This window comes from Tachyglossus aculeatus, chromosome 16 (assembly GCF_015852505.1).
Source record: "Tachyglossus aculeatus isolate mTacAcu1 chromosome 16, mTacAcu1.pri, whole genome shotgun sequence".
Taxonomy (NCBI): Eukaryota; Metazoa; Chordata; class Mammalia; order Monotremata; family Tachyglossidae; genus Tachyglossus; species Tachyglossus aculeatus.
In genome coordinates, this window is record NC_052081.1 from 31109198 (window position 1) to 31127975 (window position 18778).

Sequence of the window (18778 nt, forward strand, 5' to 3'; positions counted from 1 at the left end):
CTTCATGGACTATAAACCTCATGTGGACTATGCCCAATCTGATCTGATCTTGTCCCTGCCCCAGTGCCTGGCACTTATTAAATACCATCATTATTATTTAGAGGAGCCATACCTGTTGTCCAGTCCCCAGGTGATGAGAAAGTGCAACCAGCTGTGCATTCAGTCTGACCATAAGCTTCAAATACCTGGAGAAAGCATTGAGGACTTTCACATTTGCAGATTCCAGAGCCTGTTCTTACCAGAAATGTGGGCTTCCCAAATTATCTTATGCCATTCTGAGCAGGAGCAGGAGCCTCTCAGAACTAACATCTCAGTTCAAAACCATGACAGTATGAACAAAGTGCCTCATGGATAAATACCCTGAATATTTGATCTTTTCTGTTAGCCACTACAAGACCCAGGGTTTCCTCCATTGCCCCGATAAAACATTAACTGCTAATCTTTTGTTCCCTTTAAATGTTTCACATTGGAGAAAGGGAGAGAGAAGGAAGGCTGGTCCATCCCTCCCATTTCTCCTCCACAAGTAATGGCCAGTACAGTCCTCTCAACAGTCCCCCCGAGGAAGGCGGGAGGATCTAGGAAGGTAAGTGGCTTCAGCAGGGTGAACTTACCGGGCAGCCCAATGCTGCTCTGAAGAACACCAGGACAGGAGAGGATATCGGCGCGGCTCCGGTTACCATTATGCGGACATTCCCACCCAAGGTTTCCTGTTAAAGGGAAAGACAGGCTAATTTGGTGGGGATTTCAAAGCTGTAGGGCACAGTGGATAGGACCAGGGCTCAATATTTATTTCTGGCCTGGATGTTTTCTTGCAGATGCAGGTGAATGGAGCTTACTCAAACACTCAGTCCCTGAAAAGGGAAGAAGTTCACTCTTCCCTTCTCCGTATTCCTCCCTCCCAGTTTAAGCAGGGAACTACTTGGAGACCCCATTTCTGCCCCTGTGTGTAGCCCCCAGCATGCTCTGCACACAGTACCACTCAAAACACTGGTGAATTAGAGTCCTCACCCCTACTAAACACAACTATGTACCCACGACTTCACAGCAGGTCGATCCAGAATGAAGCAAACTAAGCAGGTGATACAGTTGACACGTGTGCCAAAGAAACATGTCATGGAAATGCTCCTTTGCATTCACTCCTACGTTCAAAGGTCTAGATTACTGCAATTGCTCCTGGTCTTCCTGCCTCTAGCCTCTCCTACTCATCAGCAAGAATTTTCTTCTAGGTTAAGAAGACTAGTCGTGTCTCTTTCCCTCCTCAAAAGCTTCCAATGGCACCTTGTTTGCACACACATCAACTTGAAACTTGAGCACGGCCCTCAGGGTTCTTCATCAACTGACACCCCCTTAACCACTCTCATCACCCTAGTTCATGCTATCTACTGCTGCCAAGTCTGCAGTTCCTTGCACTCATAACATCACACTCATTATTCCATTCAGCTTTCTACTAGATCTCTCATTATAATAACAATAATAATAATAATAATGGCATTTATTAAGCGTTTACTATGTGCAAAGCACTGTTCTAAGTGCTGGGGAGGTTACAAAGTGATCAGGTTGTCCCACGGGGGGCTCACAGTCTTAGTCCCCATTTTACAGATGAGGGAACTGAGGCACTGAGAAGTTAAGTGACTTGTCCAAAGTCACAAAGCTGACAAGTGGTGGAGCCGGGATTTGAACCCATGACCTCTGACTCCAAAGCCCGCGCTCTTTCCACTGAGCCACGCTGCTTCTTCAGGTTTCTCCCCTGCATTATGTAGCTCTGGTCACATATAGTTCTGTGGACTGTGGGGGACAGGGACAGAGTCAGAATATCCACCCACCCACCCCCCCGACTTTTTGCACAATGTTTGGGACAGAGTAGGCTCTTCATAAATACCATCATCAAACTATCGACACCAGCACCACTAGATCCTCTGAATGCCTCGTGTCCAGGCTCCTGGTGCACATTTTTTTTTGTACTGTTTCAAATGTCTTGCATTTACACATATAGTTTAATTGTAGGCATCTCATGTCCCACAGGAGATGGTGAGCTCTCTGAGGGCTCACATTTCTCAGGAGGGGCGATTTCAGGGCGTGATCCTAACTCCCTAGATAAAACCTTATCTAGTAAGTCAGAGAAAATGTCCCTTACCACCACCAGTCTTTGAGTAAGTGCTGTGTGCAGGGCACACTGGGAGGTACAGAGGCAGAAATGGGTAATGGGGTCTCTAACTAGTTTAACTCCCTGCCTCAATTGGGAGGGAGGAATAAGGAGAAGGAAAGAATGAGCTTCTTTCCCTTCCCAGAACAGAGTGTTCGGTATGCTCTGTTCACCTGCAAGTCTAATTAGCAGTAAACAATGCTCAGTCTGTAGATTAGCCTCTGAGGGAATGCCTAGCCAGGTTCAAGGTGGATGAAGACTCCCCTAACACTCCCTCATCCCCCTCCAATTTGGGATTAAATTTGGCTTTGTGCCTTCGGTTTCATGGTCCCCATGAGCAGTGTGCCTTAGTGGACAGACCTGGGTTCTAATCCCAACTCCACCACACTTCTGCTGTGTGACCTTGGGCAAGTCACTTAATATCTCTGGGCCTCAGTTACCTTATCTGTAAGATGGGGATTAAGAGTGTGAGCCCCATGTAGGGCAGGGACTGTGTCCAACCTGATTAAATTGTATCAATCCCAGGGCTTTAGAATGGTGCTCGGTACATAGTAAGTGCTTAAGTACCATAATTATTATTATTATATGGGCAGCAATATTTCTTAGAAACAAAGCTGGGACTCCTCCTTGCTAGGTCACAATTAGACCTCAGGTCAGGCTCAAATGCTGTGAATCTAGAAGTCAGCTCAGGACCTGGTTGGTCAGAGCCCTGAACTTTAGTTTGCCAAACAAGAAGCCCTGGATATGCCTCTCCCTGATCCTTAACCCTACTTCGTGCCTATTCCTGAGCATTGTGCCGGCAAAGACTTCACACTACAACTGGCACTTCCTGAAAGTCTATTATCCGAGGCCCACCAAGGGCAGATGCAAAGACAAGTTCAAAGCATACCTGGACTTTGTTAAAGATCAGCTTGTCCCAGATACTGTCACGCCGAACAATTCCCTGTTTAATTTCACTGAACTTTCTGGAAATGGCCAAGTTCAACAAGAACTTCTTGAGTGGAGTCTTTGCTTCACTTTGAACCTGAAGGAGAATGTGTCCAGTTAGTTGGGATACCAGAAACACTGGTAAAACCCAAAACCCTGAGAGGAAGTAGTGTTACAAAAAAACAGGGAACGGGGCTTGAGAGGAACTAAATACAGGCCACTCAGCTGTACCCCAAAAGACACTGGGGAAAAAATACATAACCAACAAGTGAGCAGAATTTAGCAGGGGTCCAGAGACACACCTTCTTCTTTCTTACTGTGCTCAACTTTGCTCAAGGACAGAGAGGAGGGAGAAGGTATGTTTTGTTTTGTTCTCTGTCTCCCCCTTCTAGACTGTGAGCCCACTGTTGGGTAGGGACCATCTCTATATGTTGCCAACTTGTACTTCCCAAGCACTTAGTGCAGTGCTCTGCACACGGTAAGTGCTCAATAAATACAACTGAATGAATGAAACGGACTTTATCCTGTCCTAGGGGCATGTCCCAGGCTATGAAACCTTGACTTCACTCAAGAAGGAAATTGTACCTTATCATAGACTCTGTTGAGTAGTCGAGGCACCACTGGAAAGACTGTCGGCTTCAGAGCTTTCATATCTTCTGTGAGGAGTCGAATATCACCTTGGAAAAACCCCACCTTTGCACCACAGCAGTACACAACCGTCTAGACAAAGAATGCGGAAGCAAGCTTTTAATCCTCCCAGTGCTGTATGCCAAAAGGACTACAGTCACCAAGTATGTGGCATGAAAGCATGGAAAGTATTAGGACCTGCCTTGTACACAAGGCATCCATTTTTCTGAATGGAGAGGACAGAAGAGCAGATGGGAATGCCCAACACCCGCCTGGATAAGAGGTCACAACTGGTTTACAACATCTGTCTGAATAGTTGAGAAGAACTGAGGGTTGGTAACTTCTTTCTCCAATTCCCTCAAAGGTTAGAGATAGGTATTGCAAGGACTGAAATTGGCAGAAGATGGACACCACTGGGTTACCACTAGGAAAACTGTATGCTGAGCTGTTCCCTAATTACTAATTCTTCTAAAAACTAATAGTGAATTCCCAAGCCTCCTATGAATAGTATATGGAGGAGGATTCCACAAGTATTTAGTAGTAGTAGTAGTAACTAAAGCGGGGCCATTTAGGTTTCTCTCCTTCAAGGCCCAGATGCATACGTCCAAACCATCTCAGACCTAAATCATCTCTTTGATTCTCTCAAATAGCTGGATCCCAGGACCCAGCAATCCTTTCTATTCCTTTCTCAGTCGCAATTGTTAATTCCCTGCTCTAATTTCACTCCTTGTCTCCTCAGGGCCCCTAAGAAGTGGGAGATGCTAGCCTAACCTAGCCTATACGAAAGGCAAATCTGTTGCAGCTAGGACTGTACTTACCTGCACAACTCTCTCAAACATATGAGCCAGAGGAAGGTAGGAAATTGTAACATCATTAGGTGAGGGTACAAATGTGTTCTACAAATGAAGGAGAAACATATAAGCATTTTGCACTTCTATAAATATCTTTCTACTCCTTTGCTTCCTCCTACCTGTAATTTAAATTTAGCATCTGTCTATCCTATTAGATTGTAAACTTCTTGAGGGTGGGTATCTTGTTTACCAATTCTATTGTATTCTCCCAAGCCCTAAATACGGGCTTTGCACACAGTATGTGCTCAAATGCTATTGATTGATTAAAGGTTTATGTCTGCAGTAAAATCTGCACACCCTATTTCCCACCCAAAATTATTTGTCTTTCAGTTTTACTAATTCCTTCCACCCTCAGGTCCACAGCAATCATGCTTCCAATGGCACCAAAGATTAGTAATCTAGAGGAATGCAGGCTGAGAGCGCTGCGAGTGGTACTTTCCAAGCGCTTAGTACAGTGCTCTGCACACAGTAGGCACTCAATAAATACGACTGAATGAATGAGCTAAACAGTGTCCTGTTTACTCAGAATTATTAGACCACAGCCTGTTTTTTTAGACAAACTTATTTCTTCCAGGCCCTCAGGGTCTGCATTAGGCTCAATTCAATGTGAATTCCTCTAGACTTGCTAGCTAGATGCCAAAGCAAGGAAAGAAAAAAATCTTCACTTCATGTTTCCCCTCCTCACAAATAATTTAAATAATAATAATAATAATGGCATTTATGAAGCACTTACTATGTGCAAAGCACTGTTATAAGCGCTGGGGAAGTTACAAGGTGATCAGATTGTCCAACGGGGGGCTCAAAGTCTTAATCCTCATTTTACAGATGAGGTAACTGAGGTCCAGGGAAGTTAAGTTACTTGCCCAAAGTCACACAGTTGACAGTTGGAGGAGCCGGGATTTGAACCCATTACGTCTGACTCCAAAGCCTGGGCCCTTTCCACTGAACTGCGCTAATGTGACTATCTTCAAATTGCCTTCATTTGCCAATAAGTAGTATTAAGGAAGGGCCCTGCTGTGCTCAGGTGGATCCAGTGAGAAGGGGCAGAAGAATTTCAATTTGTTCCAGTGTTCAGTTGTTACACTGATGCTCCCAGGAAGGTGTTTTCATTGTTCAGAACATAACTCACTGGCCTCCAGACCCACTTTCCTGCACTGTTCCTGTGCTACAGGTTCCCTCTCTCCCTCCCCTGTGTTACTCTTCCCCACCGGAGAAGGTAGGGAGGGAATGCCTAGACCCTTATCACCACATCTGTGGGGACAGGATTCATGTTGACTCAGTTGGAAATGCAACCACTATGTCACTGACCTCAACGCAGTGGATAAAAGCAGCTGAATTTGCAACGATGTTTTCATGGGTCAGCATGGCACCTTTGGGGTACCCTAGGAGAAAGGAGAGGCAGTGAAGATTTGAAACAAAGAATATCAGCACCAGGAGACACCAGCTGTCCTTCTTGCCCCAAATTCAAAAGAATCCCTCCAAGCATTGTGTGTCATTGCCACAGTGGAAATAAGGTCCCCGTCTAATCTGTAAGCTCCTTGTGGGCAGGAATCATTTCTACCAACAGTATTGCATTGTACTCTCCCAAGCATTAATACAGTGCTCTGTCCACAGTAAGTGCCTAATAAATATCATTCATATCTTGGCGATTTGTACTTCCTAAGTGCTTAGTACAGTACTCTGCACACAGTAAGTGCTCAATAAATACTACTGAATGAATGAATTGGTTATGATGGCATTTATTAAGCGCTTACTATGTGCAAAGATGTTAATATAGTCAATAATGGGAGTTTTCAGACATCAGGATTCCGTCCAACTAATGGAACAAACTGCATCATAGGTGAACACAAAGAGACTGCTGGATGCAGATTGTCAGTAAAACTACTTCTTCTATTTTCAAGTATTCATTTTTGAAAACGCTTTTGGGCCAACCTGTCGTTCCACTGGTGAAGCAGATAAGACAAAGATCCTTAGGCTTGGGAGGCTGGAAAGAAAAACATAAATGTTGAAGCCTACAGGTTTTGAGGATTGAACATTACATTGGTGTTTTAGAAAGCAACTTACCACAGGTTTTTTGAAGTTCTCTTTGCCCAGAAGCTGTGTAAAAAAAAAAAAATTGCAAGGATGTTAGGTAAGGGGAACACCATTTTGCCTCTTAAGATGTGTTTACTAGTCTACCCAACATCCTCCCCCAAATACAAGTTTATGGCAGAGAAAAGCTGCAGCCTCGTTTCCTCCCTTCAGAGTGGTACGGTGAGGGAGTGTAATGGTGGAGGAAGGGAACAGGAAAGAAAGATGACAAGGTAGGGGGGTAGGAGTCCACACAAGAGGTAACATTGTTCCAAGGATGCGAGTGAGTAACTACAGCCCTATCTCCTAATGCTTTTCTTCCCCTTCAACAATTTAGGAATTGCAGAAGGATTTGTGATTTAGCTGACAAATGGATGAGTCTTCCCGCCAACTACTTTACCTCTGCATCAGACAGGGATAAGAGCTCAATTTCAAGCTTCTTCCCTCTAGCTTTCAGTTCTTCATCAAAGGGATCCATCAGAATGATCAGCTTCAGTCCAGGGGTTAGTCCTTTCTCAAAGTTCTCTAGCAGAATTGTTGCCTTTTGAGAATTGTCACAGATCACTGTGGCAATATCAGCTGTGGGAGAGGACCGGCACTTTTTACTGAAAGGCACACTTTAGCAGATATCCTGTGAGATTATTAAGGTTAAGACTCTAAATAGGAGTGGAATTGGTGGAGAGTCTATCTGCAAGCCACATCTGAAGAGCAGAGCTAAATTAGTGCGCTGAAACATGGAAGATTCCACAAATAAGACCACGAATTGAAGTAAGCAGCTTTTCCTTTCATTTTGGGGGATGTAGGGGTCGCCTTCCTGAAGATTATGAATAAGGTAGACAATCTGCTTTTGGTGCAAAACTGCCTGGAACCATTGATGAAGAATTTGCAGGGAGCTATGTAGTTGCTTCCAGAAAAATTGAGTATTTCTTGAACTGAGCCCATTCCATACAATTATCTAATCACTCACCTTCTCTGAAAGTCTTATAGCTAAAATTTAGGACTTAGAAACAAATATTCCTGCAAATATTAAACTCTTGGGGATTTCCTAGAAAGTACATTAGTGCGATACTAGGCAGGTTGCTTCTCTTTTCTTTTATAATATTTGTTAAGTGCTTACTTTGTGCAAGGCATTATTCCCAGTGCTGAGGTAGACACAAGGTAACCAGATTCCATGTTCCATCTGGGGCTCGCCGCCTTAATCCCCATTTTACAGTTGAGGTAATTGAGGCATAGAGAATTTCAGTGATTTGCCCAAGGTCACACAGCAGACAAGTGTTGGAGCCAGAATTCGAACCCAGCTCCTTCTGACTCCCAGGCCTGTGCTCTACCCACTAGGCCACACTGCTTCGACAAACAGTGTAATGAATTTGTGTTGTGCTCTTGTCTTGGACCTATTCAATATTGCCCAAATAGAATCAAGGCTGCGTGGGATAGTTTTACCTTTGTTAACAATGTAAATGATGGCCTCGGGTCCCAGCGTGTCATACAGGGGAACAGCAACCATTGAGTATGTGTAGCAGGCAAGCTCTGAAATGATCCACTGCACAAAGCAAAGCAATATCATGGTAAGGCAGTGTGGAAGACAAGCTCTTCGAAGTTTACCCACAGTTTCTGAATACAGTGAAGCAAGGGAATAATAATAATTGCATTTGTTAGACATTTTCTGTGAGCCAATGTTGGAGTAGACACAAGATGAACAGGTCAGATATAGTTCCCATCCCACATGGGGCTCACAGTCTAAGTGGGAGGGAGAACAGGTTTGTAATACCCATTTTACAGAGGAGGGAACCGAGATAGAGTCACACAGCAGACAAGTGGCAGAGCAGGGATTAGAACCCAGGTATCCTGTATCCCAGGCCCATGCTCTTTCCACCAGTCCATGCTGCTTCTCCTGGGACCTCTCTCAGTGGTGGCTATAGTTTACAAGACAGCATATCAATCAGTTGTATTTACTGAGTGAAGAGCACTGTACTAAGCACTTGGGAGAGTACAAAATAGAGTTTGTAGACATGTTCCCGGCCCACATAGAACATAGTAGCACAGTACTAGGTCAGGTCAGGTTAAGTATGTTCAGGAGTATTGCATACTGAAAGAAGGACTTCTCTTTCCTCACTGTGAATGCCTTCTGCTTACAGACAGTCATTGGATGGTCCTAGAAGTGTGGACTACCAAACCGCCTAGGAGTTTGTCTTGCTTCTAAATTTAAAATTCTCTCTCCAGAGATAACAAAAGCATTCTCACAGCAACCTTTCTATAAATACTAGGAAATGGTGTTAGTTTGGGGGTTTTGCTTTTTGCTTCGAAGAAAGTTTCATTCTGTTGCTAAGTGTTTCATAAGTCACAGTTTTTAACCGATGCTGACCCCTAAACAAAGCCCTGCAGATAATCATACCCAGTTTGCTATTCCCTTTCTGTATACCTTGTCCAGACTATCATTCATGAAGCACATAAACACTCTCTACTGATCCAAGGTTATATGCAAGGCTAGTTTCCCCCCCCCCCCCCTTCCCAAATTCCTAGAAAGCAGCTCCCAGCAGGAAGAGAGATCTGTTAAACATGCACATGTTGAACCCATTAGCACGCTGATAGAACTGTCTCCTCCTGGAAGATCACTGCAAACTAGACTCAGGCAGTTAATAATTCCCCCCATTCTGAATTCTTAAAGTTGACACCTTATTCACCAGAATAAAAAACTTACACTACCACTCACTGTAAAAGCTCTGGGAGGACAGATTCTTTATGAAATAACATCCTTTGATGGTAACTCCAAATTCCAACTGGATATCCAAGGAGAGGCTGCCTGGTTTCCTTTTTACAGCCAAGGCCATTTGAGAGAGGGTATTATCTCAGGTCACTCTTGTATTTTGACCCACACCCGAGTGCAGAATTTATATTTAGTAATGCCAGATTACTTCCTTTGTTCCTCTCTCACTCATTACCTCTGGCCGGTTCTGAGCGAAGATGCCAACAAACTGGTCCGGTGACGGCTTGCAGCCTCTGTGCAGGAGACATGAACCCAAGTATTCCGCTCGATCAGCTACCTACAAAGGGAGACGTCAAAAGACGTGTTAAGCCATCACACCAACAATAACTTTAAGAGGAAAAACAAACTCCTCCCAGGATCCAATAACACACGGCTTACCTGTTTGTAAGACAGCCATCTGTATGGCTGTTTGGGCTTCCTGAATCCCAAGCAGGGTCCATTATCTGAAAATAAAGCAAATGGGAAAAGCAGTTTTAGTTACTTGGACTTTGGTTTGGGGAAAGAAAGGTATGAAGAGAATAACCAGCCTTAGCAGAACGGACTCTACTTCATCCACCATTTCAAAAGATACAGAAAGACTGATGCTATTATTTAGAATCATGAACCTTGATAGACCATTATCTAAAAACAGGTCAACATTTCTTTTGATTCTCACTAGGTTTGATTGCTGAGGCAGAGATATCATAAAAATTGAAGTTCATTACCTGGCTAGAAACCTTGGAAAAAAAAAAAGTCAGAGAAATCCAAGAGCTACTGTTCACAAAATACAGGGGAAGCAAATGAAAGGAAGAAAGCCAATCAAAAGGAAGCCTATGACTACTAGAAGTGTTACAGGCTGGCAGGTGAGCTTTTGATACTTAAATGAAAGGGAAGGAAGGGATGAGGAGAATAACCAATCTTTTTAGCATAGGTGCCTGGGGGAAAAGTCTGAGGAGACCTCACAGAGTGTTGGCCTCAGTCCTGCCTTGCTCAACATTCTACAGAAAAATGCATGAAAAAGACTTGAAAAAGAAAATGAGTGGCAGAAATAAAGCCGGAGGAGAGAAATTATATAGATTTAAGATATCAGGTTTATTCATAAGTTTTCCTGGATACGAAGTATTATATGCACTTACCTTGTCCTATATGCCACTTTGACTTTGAACAGAGAAGTAAGAAGGTGAGGTTTGTTATTTTGTTTTTGAAGTAGAGCTGTTTTTAGTGAGTGGAGGATAGCATTGCTATAGATGTGTTTAATCTCAGTACTGGAACGATTCTGAAAGCGGTATTTAATTTTAGGAGGGGAGATATTTTTTCCTCAATAAGGCATTCTTGAAGATATTTATCTTTAGAAGGGGCTATTTCTGTAATTCTAACTATTTTGCTAAATTGTAAGAACCTTCAGGGAAGGGATTATGTCTACTCGGTTATACTGTACTCTCCCAAGCGTCTGATACAGTGCTCTGCAAATACCATTGTTTGACTGTAAAATCTTGGATGCAAGGGTTGGGGGGACCTCTACTTGATAAAACAAAACAAAAACGGGTAGAGGGAGTAGCTGGCACTCACATGACTAATTTATCGAAAGAGCAATTAGAAAAACGATGACAGAGAAATAGGGAGGGAAAGTGCTCACTGAGTGATGTTTGTGAAATGAGAGTGTAAATGCAGCCTCAGATGTAACACTTCTTTTCTGTCAGTTTTCTAGATTTGTTAATGCAGGGTTAGAAAGGAACAGGTCAAAGTGGTACAAGAACATGCAAAACAGTGGCACATTTTGGGGGTCAGAGACAAACTAAGTTGATAATGGGAGCTCACCAGACACACGAAGTCCTCTCTGAAAGACCTCATATATCGTTCGGGCATCGTCATAGTAATAGGAGAGAAGCTGTGGTTCTTTTTGTAGGGCTCCTCTCCGGGCACCTCCCTAGATTGAAAGACCTAATTTAGACGAAGCAAACACTCATAGAAAAATGGATATTCATCTGTCAGGTCCCTCTCTCTTCCCACAGCGCACCATTCCAAACCTTTAACCTCCTCCTGAAATTCACAATGCCCAATGCCCCACCACTGCCCTCCTGCCTGCTCTTTGACTCTATCCCCTCTTGGCCCATTGCCTCTCACTTCTCAGACTGTGTGCCCCATGTGGGACGAGGATCATCCAACTGGATTATCTTCTATCTACCTCTTGTCTTCAACCTCTTTGACCTCTTTGCCAGCTTCTCCTGAGGACACTTTCTAATTGTAGTTTTGCCAGCCCGGTACTTTCTAGTTCTACTACTTTTCTGAGCACTCCTTCTGTTTCCTTTGCTGGCTCCTAATCTACCTATCATCCTTTACCCATTAGTTTCCCACCAAGCTCTGTACTGGGTCCCTCAATCTTCTCCCTCCACACCCATTCTTTTAGGGAATCTCATCTCTCCACATCTCTCTGGGGGTGACTCGCAAAATCTACATGTCATGTGTTTCTGTTGTGCTTCCAATCACGTAGTGCACAGCCCTAGTTGGTGTTCAATAAACACCATTACTCTGACACTCTCTGCCCCCTCTCTCCATCCTCAACATCGTGTAGTTTAGGTTTACTGAAACTTTGTTTACCTCCCACATGGCAAAAGGGGACTGATTCACCGAGTTATGGATATAGTTTTCAAACTTTTGGGGGGAAATTGCCACCCTTTCCTGTCTCCCTCCCTTCCCCATTTCCTCAGTGCCCAGAACAGTTTATTACAAATGGCATCCCTGGAAAAGTGTTCCATTTGAGAGCGCAGTTAAAAGTACCTTCTCCCAACTCCCTCCCCTGGATACACAGTGAACACATTTAAGTTAACCTAGCAACCTGAATTTTATGGTGTGCCTGAGTCATTTAGACCCTGATATTCATTCCACACCGACTGTGAGTGTCCCTTTCATTTAGAAGGAAATTTGAACCATTCCCGATAACAGTTATTTGCTGTTTTGAAAAGCTAATAACCTTTGGCCTCAGAACTGCCATCCCAAAGTACAGTTCTTAGTTTTGCAAATTAGTACTGCTCCATTGCCAGACCTAGTTGGGGCCTAGTCAAAAGCCACATCAGAATTACCTGAATTCCTACTGACTGCTTGCTCAGGTCAATAGGAGGCAGGACGGCTTTGGGTTTGTTAATCAGCCACAGGAAAACCGTAGCTCCCAATGTCAGAAGACCAATCAGGGCCGGAGTGGGAAGTGGAGAAAACAAGAAGTTGAAGATAAAAATCATCTTCGTGGAGCTGTAGCAGGAAATTCAGACCTAAACAAAGAAATGAAAGGAATTGGAGGAAACAGTCATTTGCTTCCTTACTTCTCCAGCGAAGAGAAAATTCTGGGTTGGAATGTACGGGAGCCAATCTCTTTTCCCAACTGTTTACTATAAAAAAAAAAAGTTGGAAGGCACGAAACTCTTCCTCCCTCTTGCTAGTGTCCCTACAAGGGATCAAAAGGAAACAGACAGGTTAATAATTTTCCAGCCAATTTGGAGAGGAAGGCTTTTGTGTGTTTCTGTAGGGGAGTGGCCAGATAGAAGCAGCTAACCAATTTGGTGTTCACAGCAATGGGCACGTGTAAGAGGGAAAGCAGAGAGGGAGATTAAGCAGCAGACTTAAGACTCATAACTTCCTCCCTGAGATTTTAAAATACAACACAGCCAAAAGAAGTCACTGAAGAGCAGCAGGGCTCACCTGACAGTTACAAAATCGGATTTAGATGTTATGGTTTACATAATGAATGAATAATGCAGTTTATGAATATGCTTACTCTGCCTACCCAGGGCTAAGTGCCCTATGCATTTCTAGCACTACAGTCCAGATATGCTATTAATGCAGGGAGGCTTTAAATAGATCATGGTCCAGATAACCTCTTGAAATCCCTTCCATGCCATACTACATTGAAAAATGAGACAGAGCTGAAGGGCTGAAGGTTTTCTCCATGCAGCGCATTTGCCGGGAACATGCAAATACTTCATATGAGAGATAAGATGTTGCTGTCCATTTTCGGGTCACATTGCACTGGTCTCACATGCCCTATGAGGGCAGTTTGCTAAACTACAGTTTAGAGACAAGCAGGAGGCTAAATCTCTAGACTGTGAGCTCATTATGGGCAGGGAATGTGTCTGTTCACTGTTACATGGAACTCTCCCAAGCGCTTAGTGTAGTACAGTGCTCTGCACACAGTAAGTGCTCAATAAACATGACTGAATGAGTGAATAAATTATATCGTAGATCTGCTTGGTTGGGAAAATAGGCTTTGGGAAACCAATTTGACCTTTTATTAACAACAACAACAACAATAATAATAATAGTGACATTTGTTAAGCGCTTACTATGTGCCAGATATAGTATTAAGTGCAAGGGTGAATACAAGCAAATTGGGTTGGACACAGTCGCAGTCCCTTAGTTGTGATGCACAGTAGCTACTGGGGCACTTTTCTGTTTTCTCCTTTAAGAGTACTTCACCCACCTAAGAAAGGTTATTGCCAGAAAGGGGCATTTTTCAGCACTCTTCAGATGGTAGTTTGAAGACAAAATGTGATCTGACTTTACCATTAACTTGTCACCTGACCAAAATAAAGAGGGCACTTCCTATTTACAGAGGAAAAAAGCCACAAGGACAAGGGATGATTAGATGTGTTACGGAAACTCACAACCAAGGGAAGTGACAAGAGTATGTTTAGTAAAATGCACAGTACTCTAAATTACATAAGAAAACGACTATAGCACCATAATCTTGAGACAAGTAATGGTATTGGCCTAGTTTTTAACGTACTTTACCAATAAAGGGGTTTTTTTTTGCCAAAAAGCTGAATATTAGCTTCCTGCATCATTATCATGAGCATTACAACACCATAAGGTACTCTGAGATTGAACAAAAAAGTAGAAGCAAAAGTCACTTGCAAAATTTAAGAGATTGCAGTTTTGTTTGAACTTTGGGAGTTTGATCACTTGATTGATTTCCTAGGATAAGGCCACCTGTCCTTTATCATTACTATTGCAATTGTTAAGCGCTTACTATGTGCCAGTTACTGTACTAAGTGCTGGGATGGATACAAGCAAATCAGGATGGATATTGTCCCTGTCCTACACTGGGGTCATTGTCTTATCCCTCATTTTACAGATAAGGTAACTGATATCCAGAGAAGTGAAGTGACACGCCCAAGGTCACACAGCAGACAAGTGGTGGAGATGGGATTAGAACCCATGACCTTCAGAGTCCCAGGCCTGTGCTCTATCCACTATTCCAGGCCACTTTCCTTAGGAAACAGTTGGTCACTGGTTTTATGTGCTTATTCGTTAAGCTTCAAACTTTAGTACTAAAATGCTCTGATGCTTTAACCAATTCCACAGAATGTCACACATCCTTGGGGAAGGGAGGGGAAAATAATATTACAGTATATATTCAATCGTATTTATTGAGCGCTTAATGTGTGCAGAGCACTGTATATAGGGAAACAGGCCCTCCAACTCTGCTGTACTGTATGCTCCCAATTGCTTTGTACAGTGTTCTGCACACAGTAAGCACTCAATAAATATGACTGATATCGTTCTGAGGCTAGAAGGTAGGATCACAAGATTCAGTCCTTTCCCTTTGGCGTTCATTGTTGGGAAAGCATGGTGGAGGAAAGAGTGGGGAGGAATGAATGAAAAGCTCTGCACAGGTGTCACACACAACACTCAAATGACAGTCATGGTCAATTGGATTTAGATAAACCCACTTTTACCATTAATAAATATTTAATTGAATGCCTACAGGGTAGGCTACAGAACCTCGGCACTGACCTGACCCTCAAGGAACTTGCAAATCATGAGCGGGGGCAGGGGAAACAATCAACATTATAAAGCACTCAAGTTACGAGAAAGTTGATGCAATGAGCTTCTTAAATAGAGGCTTCCATGACAATGGTAAAGACTTGCCCTGGAATGGAGAGAGGAAGAACAGAGGTAGGGGGTCACCATTAAAATTCAACCATTGGGTTTGACATTTTTGAAGGACAGCAGGATTGTTATTTTTGTTTTGAGCAGTGATGTCTTAGTTTCTACAAAATAATGAGATTTGAATTTTAATTTAAAAAGCAAAAGATCTTGGTCCCTGTTGTCCGGAAAGTGTTATGTGCTCATTCAGGTCTAATTGGTTTTCCAATTTTCTTACAAGTACAAACTCATCCAGAGGTGACAATGGCTAATTAAGGAGACCAGAGTGACCGAGTTCCCATAACAAGTTTTCCTCAGCAACAGAAATCTTCTAGAAAAAGTCCTCTTCAAGGCTTTCCAAACTCAGGAATACTTCAGAGAATAGGGAAGGTTTTATAATTGCTATCTAACACAGGCTTGGAGAGAAGGGGGGTGGAAGACACTTTTTAAAATTTGATTTTCTTTCCATTATTTTGCATTTGTAGTTACACAAAAAAGGAGTGTTCGAGTGCAAAGTAAGAAGTAGCAAGGCCTAATGGAAAGTCAAAGTGAGACTTTGGTTCAAATCCCAGCTCCACCACTTGCCTGCTGGATGACCTTGGACAAGTCACTTAACAGCTCTATGCCTCAGTTTGCTCATCTGCAAAATGGGGATTCAATACTTGCTCTCCTTTCCCCTTCAATTATAAGCCCCTTATAGATCAAGGACTGTCTAATAGGACTGTATTGTACCTAATCCAGCTCTTAGCACAGTGCTTGCCACATAGTAAGTGTCTAATACCACAGTTATTCTTATTAAAGTGAAATTGATGGTCCGAATAGCAACATCCTACCAGAAGGAGACAGCCTAGACTGAAACTGAGACTGACACATAGCTTGCCCTAGGCTGGAGAATAATTAGTTCTCTGCAAAGAGAAATAGACAAATATGGGAAGAATTATCCTTCAATGAAAACTCTCTGCATGAGATCCAGATTAAACTCACAGCATTCATGAGTGCTTACTGTGTGCAGAGCATTGTACTAAGCACTTGGGAGAGTACAACTATAAACAGAAACGGTCGCCACCGACAACAAGTTTACAGTCTAGAGGGGGGATGTAATCACATTCTATCAGTGCCTCTTCACTCCCTTTACTCCATCTGTCTGGAAACAGCACAGTCCTGGGAGTCGGAGGACATGGGTCCTAATCTCAGTTTTGCCACTTGTTTGCACTTGGTTGGCACTTAAATACTACCATTATTATTATTCTTTCTTCCTTCCCACCTCCACTTCCTCCCTGCATTGTACCTTAAATTGGACAGACAGCAGAAAAAGCTTCCTGAGCTGTGCTTTAGCAGGATTTGAATGACAGGACTTACAGTCTCTTAGGATTCGCCAAGGGTTTTAGGTCATGAGATTAAATTTCATCTAGTATTTGGAATAAAAAGCTAAGTAGTTCCTGCCTTTTATAGAAGCCTGTCCTGAGATCCCAACAAGTGTGAAAACGGGTTTTTTTTGCATCAAGTTTTATTGTTGTATTTTGCTTGTTTGTATTCCAGTTACTGCAAGTTTGTGTAAAGTTTGGGAGAGGGGTGGCTATGTACAGGAAAGGAGGGTTCCTTCTCAAACCAGGGTTGTATTTTCTCAGGAGTCAGAAAGTCATGGGCTCTATTCCCAACTCCACCACTTGTCTGCTGTGTGATCTTGGGCAAATCACTTCAATTCTCTGAGCCTCACTTACCTCTTTGTAAAGTGGGGATTAAGACTGGCCTCACATGGGAGGGGGACTGTGTCTAACCCAATTTGCTTGTATCTACCCCAGCGTCTAATAAAGTGCCTGGCACATAGCAATCACTTAACAAATACCACCATTATTATTATCATTATTATTAAGCTTCTCTCCCCTGTGTTAAGCTCTCTGCAACCTCCCCAGCTCCCCAAGGGCTCTCTCTCCTTCACCATTTTAAAGGCCATTCCCAGGGAAGGAATTATTGCTCCAAGAACCTAATAACAGAACGCTGCCCTATTCTCAGGCCATTCTACTCTCTACCCACTGGAAACTCTGAATACCATTCTACTTTCCCAGTTGCCAGGCACGATGCCATGCTCAAAAATGCTAGGAGAAGCAGCATGGCTCAGTGGAAAGAGCACGAGCTTTGGAGTCAGAGGTCATGGGTTCAAATCCCTGCTCTGCCAACTGTCAGCTGTGTGACTTTGGGCAAGTCACTTAACTTCTCTGGGCCTCAGTTACCTCATCTGTAAAATGGGGATTAAAACGGTGAGCCCCGCCGGGGACAACCTGATAACCTTGTAACCTCCCCCAGTGCTTAGAACAGTGCTTTGCACATTGTAAGCGCTTAACAAATACCATTATTATTATTATTGTTCAAAGTTCAGGCTTCTGAAACCAAGTAATTTTCAAGGCCAAAAGCACTTCTATTAATGCTACTTACCTGGGCCACACTTTCATTGTGTACCTATAAATATTATATAGAACAGGGGCTTAAAAGGGAGAATAATAAAAGGTAGCCTATCTGCACACAACGTTTGGTAAACCATCACAAAGTTGTGGGCCGTCATTCAGAGCTGAACTCGGAAATGGCAGAAATTTAAAAAGCACTTTCAAGAGACCAGATATTCTGGTAAGCAGGAAGGCAAATGGTTTGAACCAAGAGGTTTAGTTAACCAAAGGAAATGGACCCAAGTGAAACTTGAAAAAGGGAGTGGAGAGTTGTACAGTTTTACACATCACATCACTCAGAGCAGTATAACCAGATTGGTATCAATAATACATTACAGAGAGGCGACAAAACAGTAATAGTGGTATTTGTTAAGTGCTTACTATGTGCTAAGTACTGTACTAAGCAAGATCATCAGGTCAGACACAGTCCCTTATCCCACATGGGGCTCACTTTGTAAGCAGGAGAGAGAGCAGTACTGAATCTCTGTTTTACATATGAGGAAACTGAAGCCCAGAGAAGTTAAGAGACTTGCTCAAGGTCACACAGCAATCAAGTGGCAGAGTCCGGATTAGAACCCAGGTCCTCTATGAGACCACACATTTTCTACTAGGCCACGCTGTTTCTCTCAAGTCTAAAGAAACAGCCTCAGCTATAGACACCATCTTTGCCACAGTGAATTTTACCAAGAAACTGCTAAATCTCAAAAGCCTTAAATGCAATACAGTCATGTGTGAATTTGAGAACTTCCCCACCTTTGTTAATTATCCCACCAGATGATCATCTGGGGGAATTGGTAATCATAGCAAATGCAGCCAGGACAGGGACAATGGCAAAATGGAATTTCAACAGGTTGAAGAAATGGCTGGGAGGAGAAAGGGTAGAGAGAGGGAAGCCTGGTGGTACCTGCAGAGAGACTCATTACCTCTCTCTCCCCCACTGATATAAAACACTAAGCCCCTTCCCCAATCCAGCTCAGGGATCAGATTTCACTCTTCTCTGAAATGTCCTTGGAAGGCTCTTGACTGTCTCAGAGAACACTCCTATACTTTTTTTTTA

General features: G+C 43.1%; 1 protein-coding gene across 3 annotated transcripts in view; it reads right to left on the reverse strand.

The window, feature by feature from the left end:
* ACSL5 (acyl-CoA synthetase long chain family member 5) overlaps positions 1-18778 on the reverse strand; it is a 34987-nt gene that overhangs the window by 8139 nt on the left and 8070 nt on the right. For 2 of the 3 annotated variants that reach the window (XM_038758132.1, XM_038758134.1), the window contains exons 2-15: positions 12442-12627; positions 11180-11288; positions 9761-9825; positions 9558-9659; positions 8059-8158; positions 7019-7197; positions 6613-6645; positions 6481-6532; positions 5857-5930; positions 4516-4593; positions 3656-3790; positions 3033-3167; positions 612-707; positions 113-185 (exon numbers count right to left, since the gene is read on the reverse strand). In XM_038758132.1, the coding sequence (XP_038614060.1) occupies positions 113-185; positions 612-707; positions 3033-3167; positions 3656-3790; positions 4516-4593; positions 5857-5930; positions 6481-6532; positions 6613-6645; positions 7019-7197; positions 8059-8158; positions 9558-9659; positions 9761-9825; positions 11180-11288; positions 12442-12597 (1387 nt within the window). In that variant the 5' untranslated portion in view covers positions 12598-12627. Of the gene's footprint in view, positions 1-112; positions 186-611; positions 708-3032; positions 3168-3655; positions 3791-4515; positions 4594-5856; positions 5931-6480; positions 6533-6612; positions 6646-7018; positions 7198-8058; positions 8159-9557; positions 9660-9760; positions 9826-11179; positions 11289-12441; positions 12628-15148; positions 15285-18778 lie in introns of those variants that run through there. The other variant, XM_038758133.1, reaches the window with a different exon arrangement.